Raw genomic sequence first — 7,359 nt, 5'->3', positions numbered from 1 at the left:
TAGTTGTTTCCATATAAATCAGTTTATATTAATCGAAATCTACCTTTTTCTCAAATTCACTACAATTGTTTTTTAGCAAATTATCGGTTCATCAAAAGGTTGAGTACCGAATGTGTTGATGGGAGGGGTTTAATTGAGGTTATTATGTTTCTCGCCTGCAGCTAGTCTTTTAGGACATAACTTAGCCTAAGCGGAAGAGGCCTGTGCAAAGACAGCCTATCCCAGCGAACTTTTGAAAAACGTGTTATTTTAGATGAAAACTTTATTTTAGTATATTTAAGAACATATCTCTTTTGGACTATGTTTTCATCAGATAAAAGAATTTATTATACCTTCACATGCAATGTGACTTTGTTTACTCATATTGTTAAGAGAGCACATAAAAAATTATTAAACATTTTGTGCTATAAAAGGCAGTCCTTGTTCTGAGCTGTCAACAGTTTTACTTTCTGCTTTGCTCGAAAAACTATCTTTTGAATCCTAAAGATTAAAACAAAAAACTAATAACAATAATGTTGAGTACGAAGTTGTTTTTATTGTTAAGCTGTTTAGTCAGCGTAGCGCTAGTGAAGTCTAAGGTAAAGTTAAAAAAGATATTGGAAGCCAAATGTTTTAAATGAATTTGTTTGTATATATACTCAAATATATAAACACGTAAGCACAGGTGTTCCGACAAAAAATAATATTCACATATCAGCGTTGAAATAGCATTACCACGTATCCAGTATTTTGGAAATGGCTTAATTGATGTCACATGTCACTTATATCACAGTGAGATATAAACTGATATATATTATTTTTTTTTTGAATAGCTGGTTCTGAAACGGGATGATCAGCTTGACTAAACTATAAATAATGGTTATAGGGGTAAATCTATTTCAAAAGAAAGGGCTTAATGAATAACTATAACAATTATTACAAAATTATTAGAACAAAAATTAATTGAATCGCTCATGAAATATTTTAGTGAACATATCTGATTACACTGTGTGACAATGTGAAAAGATATGAAAACACCTATTTTGGGGTTCGCGCATGTTCTAGGGCAAGGATGTGGCATGCTTACCGACGGAAGAAGGAGAGGTAATGAAAAGAAAGAGGGAGTGGGGGAAAGGATAAGAAACAGGGATAAATGGCTGAAAGGAAGCGTAAAGCAAAGAAGTAAGAGAGGGTGAACAATATTGTCAAAATGTTGCCAAAATATTTAGACACAATATTATAGGGTGTTGCAATATTACAACTAATGTTGTTGAAATACTGTGGAAATATTTCAGCAGCATTAAAATATCGGCTTTTTGTATTACTCTTGGATATTTCAGCAATATTAATACAATACAATAAAACATAGACAAATATGTGAGGTAATATTTGATTATATATTTCTTGTCCACGAAATATTTCACGAATTTTTTCACGATAATCATTAATCTATTTGTCAATTTCAAAAATCCGCATATCAATCCATAAAAATTTCATGAGCATTTTTAGCCAGCGGGATTTAAGTTTCACACCAACCAAGTAGAATGAGTTCATGCTTCATATATTGACTGTTTTGTACTTGGAAGCAAAATATAATGACTCGGAAAATTACTGCATATTTCAGCAACAATAATTTGTATTTAAGAATTGAATAAATGTGAATAATATGAGTCTATGTTATTAGAAATATTTTGAGTATATGTATAAAAGTAACATTTCGATGTTGTATATGTTAATAATATTGGTCTGCGTTTCAGCAATTTTAAAGTACAAATATTTTAGGTAACGCATTTCATTAAAATTATTCGCTAAATATGTCCGAAACATATCAAGACCAATATTGCAAACCAAATATTCCTGCAAGAAATATAAGAAGTTCTGAAATATATCATTATGTGTGGGGAGAAGAAAAAGAGAGCATATGGGGAATGAAAGGGGAGGAGCGGAAACGAAAGAGAGTAGGGAAAGGGAGTAGGAAACGGAAAAGAGAGGAAGGGGTAGAGCCAGACATAAAGGGGGCGGAAGAGAACTAACTGGTCAGTAGCAGACGAAAAGAGAATGTAAGAGGCAATGCAAAAAATAAACAAGGCAATGGGGTTTACTGTTTTCACTAAGAAAGAGTATAATTGGTTTATCTGCTCTAGCTCTACTTATCTACCTATAAAGTGATATTTGAATTTTGGACAAGTTTTTGCAAAATATCACACCGTACGCCATCATAAAAAACGGTTTTGCAGTTTTACACTTTGAATTTTATCTAATAGCTATAATTGTTCTTTCTTTTTAACTTTTGCAGCCACTAGTGGGTGGCGGTTTCAAAGCCAATTTATCGAAAGCTGAAAAAAGCCTAAACGCATCACTACTCAAATTGGCTGCTGGAGATGGACCATTTTATGAGTAAGTTTGTTTGTTATATAAGACTCAATTAAAATCTCCAATTCATAAATTTACCTAAGTATATAAACATTCACACCTACTTCGTGTGGGCCAGGAAATTGTCTTTTTTACTTTTGGTATAATGAAGCAGCCGGTTCCAGAAAAGCAACCATTCTAAAACTTATCCGGTTCAAGAAAACCAACCGTTTCAAAACAAAATCGTTTGGAGAAAGTAACCGGTTGAAGAAAGTAATCAGTTCAAAAAACCGATTGCAAGAAAGTAATCAGTTGGGAAAATCGAACGCTAGAAAGTAAAGATTATAAAAAAGGCCCTGAAGATGAGTAAACGCTTTCGAAAAAAACAGGTTACAGGGAAGTTATCAGCAAAAAAGTGGTGGCAATAAAGTAGCCATTTCCAAAAACACCAATTGCCAGAAAGTAATCGGTTTTTAAAAACATTAATTGAAAAAAAAGTTGTAGGGTATTTCAAAAACCGGGTACCGGAACGTGATACGTATTTGAAAGAAAGAAAGTAACCGTAAGGTGTAAGAAAGTAACCGGCTCCAAAAGGGAGATAGGTTCGAAGCAAAAAACGCCGTTTTCACCATCACCTTTTAACGCTAACTGGCACTGTATTTGACAGAGATCGGTCGGTAAAACGTCATGCATTTAAAGTGCTTGTTAGCGTTAACCTAAAATGTTGAAAACGGCTATTAGCGAAAAATAACAAAAATTGGGCTACCCTAATATATATACATAATTGCATATAATATACCTAAAGATCATATGAACTAATTAACATTTATAATTACTCTTTGTCTTATTTCCTTAATTATCTCCAACAGAATTAAAAAGGTGCACACAGCTACAAAACAAGTCGTCGCCGGCACCCTCTTGAAGATGAATGTCGACTTAATCGATAAAAATAGTCAAGCTGTAAAGAATTGTAATGTAGAAATTTGGTCACAGCAATGGTTGCGAAATGGTGTTCAAGTTACATTCGAATGTCCTGACGAAGAGAAGGTTGTGAAAAAGCATAGCGCATAGAGCAACAGTAATTGAGCATTCGTTAATAAAAGATATATAAATAAAATTTTACAAATTTGTTTTAGTATATTATTCATGAAAGCTTGATGCTTGAAAATTTAGCCGAAATGGCTTTTAACATAAGTCTCAAATATAGAAGTGGTATTTAAATTTCGGAAATATGGAAACCATGCAGTATCTAAGCTTCAAATTGAACAGCCTGTAGCGTTTGAGTCACAGCTTGACTCACAGCTCTAAAGAGCAACTAGGCTACCATCGTGACGTTAAGCATCTCGGATTAAGCTAAATTTTAACTGAAGGGTAGAAATCTTTCAGATAGCTTCATTTAACATTTTCAATTTCACCAAGAGAGGGTGTCAAACTTCCAGTTTAATAGATAATTATCAATACACCAAATCACTCAAACAAGCTGACTTTGTTTACACTTTCACCTTGCACGGAACTGCCAGTCGATTTTTCAGTTGGCTTGGAGAGATCGAGAATTTCGATTAATTATATCTAATTTAGTAAGTGTAGATGGCTAAAACGTCCATAAGACACACATAACTAATACTTTAATATTTCATGTGAATTGAACCTTAGAAATTGTGCGGCTATCCGGTACAAAAGTATCGAAAAATATTCCAAGTGGGATGGTTCCATACAATTTCAGTATATTAAAGTTAAAATTTTTGGGTCGCCAGATAATTTTTTTTGAACAAACTTATAGCCAGCATGTCTAGGTTCTAGTTTGCTTTTAATTTGCATATAAAGGTTAAATTGGTCACAAGGTGTATTTTGGACATGTGTGCAGTGTGCAGATACTTTGTACCTTAAAAACCATGCGAACACTTCTAAATTCCGACATTCTTCTACCACCCCTCTTTCGAATTTTTCCAGATAGCATCAGGAATTTGCGAAATGTTGATGCAACATGTTGCTAAAGATTTATGCGATATTTATATTTCTTGTGTAAAAAACTGGCAGAACCAAGGAAAATATTTAGTTCTACCTATAACAAAAATCACTGAAACGTCCTGGACTATAAGTATGTTTAGCAAAAATTAACCTTAAAGAATCTGTTTCATGACTAGTAGATCAATCAAACAATAGACACGTAGTATCACCGAAACCGGGAGTGATGTTTATGATATCTTCTCCTACTGTGTATGTGGGGCAAACGACATCGTTGAGGCTATCTTTTAAAAGAAGAAACCTTCAACTTCAGTATATGTAGGAACTTTTCCTTGCTTCAGAAACATGTGTGTTGATAAAATTTGAACTAATAAAGGACTATTCATGTTACTCATAAAACTACATACAACTTTGTGCAAGTACATTTTCTTGCAAACGAAGATAAAGAGAAGACTCATATAAAAAGTGAGAGCTTTTATTGCTACCATAGCTAATCATCTCTAGCAAAAAATCTTTTTCAAAAAAAAACGCCCTCAGCGGTTCTAACGATATAAATGTTGTTCATCAGAATATACGTAGCCTCAGGCAGAATTTTGATTTATTCTTAGGTCATATCGATGCATTAGGTTGCCTACCAGATATTATATTTTTAACGGAAATTTTGATCTATTCTTTATTTGATTACAGCATACCTCATTACAATTTTTATGCCAATGTGAATGATAGATACAGTGCGGGAGGTGTTGAAGCCTTTGTGCGCGATACTTATGAGTGTACCTCAGTAAGTAAAAACCTTTATAGTGCTGATATGCTACAACTTTCTCTTAATATAAAAGGCGAACAATTTGTTTTCCTAGAGGTATACAGACTACAATCTGTTCCTATTTCTATATTTATTCAAGAATACTCCAGTTTCGTGCTGTGTGAAGAAACTGCAAACTTTTTTATACTGGGTGATTTTAATTTAGACCTTTTGCATCACTGTAATACAACTGACCATTATTTGGCCTCAATTGCTGGAAATGGTTATACTTCCTATATTAATGAGCCGACGCCCTTAAGTTCGGGTACGTGTATTGATCATATATTTTGCCGCTTTAATGCCGTACCATATAGATATTGTAATAGTTTTAACATTGACTTGCAAGTAACTGATCACACGATGGCGGGTTTGGAAATAAATGGAATTGTTTTCGACAAACCAAACGCAACCCGTGTTCAATAATCATATACCAAAGTTAATTTCCCTGTGTTGAACCATAAGCTATGTTTCGAAAATTGGTCGAATGTCCTCGCTGAAAATGACATATCGGTAGCTTTTTTCATATTTTTAGATACCTTAAACGCGCACATTCTCAACTCTTCGTATACTGTGAATAATCGTAAAAAAGAAAAGTGAGACTTAAGCCTTCGATTACTCGGGATCTCCTACAGAAAAGAAAGCTCAAAAACCAATTAAGAAAAAAGTGTGCTAAGCATCCTAGTAATAGAAGCACCGCATTAGATACAGCAAAATAAGTAATAGCACCAATAAGGCCATACGACTGACGCGGGAAAACTTCTTTGGAAACAAGTTTAATTCAGCACTTGGTAATATTAAAAAATAATTATTCAATTTTTCGAGCTCAAGGCCACGCATAAATAAAAAACCAAATATTTTATATCTTTCAATAAATATATTTTTTAACGATTGATCGATATTTCGACCTCAATCTGAGATCATCCTCAGGACTAAAAAGATTACAAAACAATAAAAACATCAAAAAGTGCATTTTACGTACATCCCTATAACACAACTTACACTGTTGGCTGTGCCTGATCGGCTAATTTTAAAAGATTACATATCAAACGAATATAAACAATATAATGTAATCAAATAAATACCGTAAATATAAACAAATTTTGACAAAAAAAACCATGTACAAATTTCTTCAACTGTTCGTCGCGCTCAGCATACCTATATATGTACATATATCAGCTACAGGTAAACTGTTGTTGTCTAATATTATAATACAAATATTGGTGGAACATTAAACGAAAGCCTGCCACACAGATACTAAAACAATTGCATAAGTGTGTGTAAAAATTGAGTGACAACTCCTCACAGTGTGCTAAAAGAAAATGTGGACTGTGAAGTTTGAAATTAAAAAGGACTTTGGTTATTTGATTTCAAGCTAATCCTGACTATATTTACTTATATTCGTATAACTAAGAACGCGGAGGTCGAGCTAGTCAGATAAAACTTTTTTATAAAAGAAGGTATGGTGTTTCTTCAATGCAAAATTTACTTTAAAAAATTCACTTTCTCATTAAGAAAGAACTATAAAACAAAGTAAATGTAAAGATAGAAATATATATTTTCAAAACATAAAGTTATTCAATAAAAACAAAATTATGAAAATTAATAAAACTAAGTAGAACGTATAAAAAGATACTTATATTAAATTGTCAATACTTATTAATAATTAATTAATTATAAATAATTAATATCTAAATTGACAATATTAATATATATGTTCAAAGGAACTTAAATAAAATTAAAGAAAAAAAAAACTTTTTTAAAAATAAGCTTTTATTATTTTGGTTAATAAAATTAACTAAAAAGTAAACAAACAATAAATTGACTCTAAAGAAATATAACACTTTATAAGTTCATTGTAAGCTTAAACCATAATTAGGCTTTTTCGTCTGCGACAAAAAAATTCTATATTGTATATAATTATATATTTTTAAAATTAAAACTTTACACCTAAATTATTAAATCTTACAGTTTATATCACAGTCCTCAATGGTAGCTCATTGACGAAATGACTCCAAGCGAATTTTTGACGCTACTTAGTAGTGAGTGCGTAGTACATTTTACTTGCGCTATTGAGTGAAACGACTTTTGTGTGTCAGGCACGAGTTTGGTGTTATTGGCGCTACTGGCAATGATGACACTGAGCTGTTGATGGTAGCGCTGGTAGTTCAGATTTTGAATCAGAGAAAGAATTGATGACCCGTGTGAATTATTATGGCTTTGGCCGTGTAAATTATTATGGTGTATTTGTATATTTTAGATTT

At 32.4% G+C, this 7,359-nt stretch overlaps 1 protein-coding gene across 1 annotated transcript; it reads left to right on the top strand.

The window, feature by feature from the left end:
• The first annotated feature begins 439 nt into the window (after nucleotides 1-439).
• On the top strand, nucleotides 440-3,457 carry LOC137245148 (sarcocystatin-A-like). The gene is made up of 3 exons (XM_067775341.1): nucleotides 440-578; nucleotides 2,276-2,376; nucleotides 3,201-3,457. Exons 1-3 carry the CDS (start codon nucleotides 513-515, stop codon nucleotides 3,400-3,402), a joined length of 369 nt encoding a protein of 122 aa, XP_067631442.1. The 5' UTR covers nucleotides 440-512; the 3' UTR covers nucleotides 3,403-3,457.
• Nucleotides 3,458-7,359: the final 3,902 nt, after the last annotated feature.

Source organism: Eurosta solidaginis, chromosome 1, assembly GCF_040869045.1.
Source record: "Eurosta solidaginis isolate ZX-2024a chromosome 1, ASM4086904v1, whole genome shotgun sequence".
Lineage (NCBI taxonomy): Eukaryota > Metazoa > Arthropoda > Insecta > Diptera > Tephritidae > Eurosta > Eurosta solidaginis.
The sequence above is the reverse complement of the archived record's forward strand: the minus strand, read 5'-3'. Positions and strand labels throughout refer to the sequence as shown.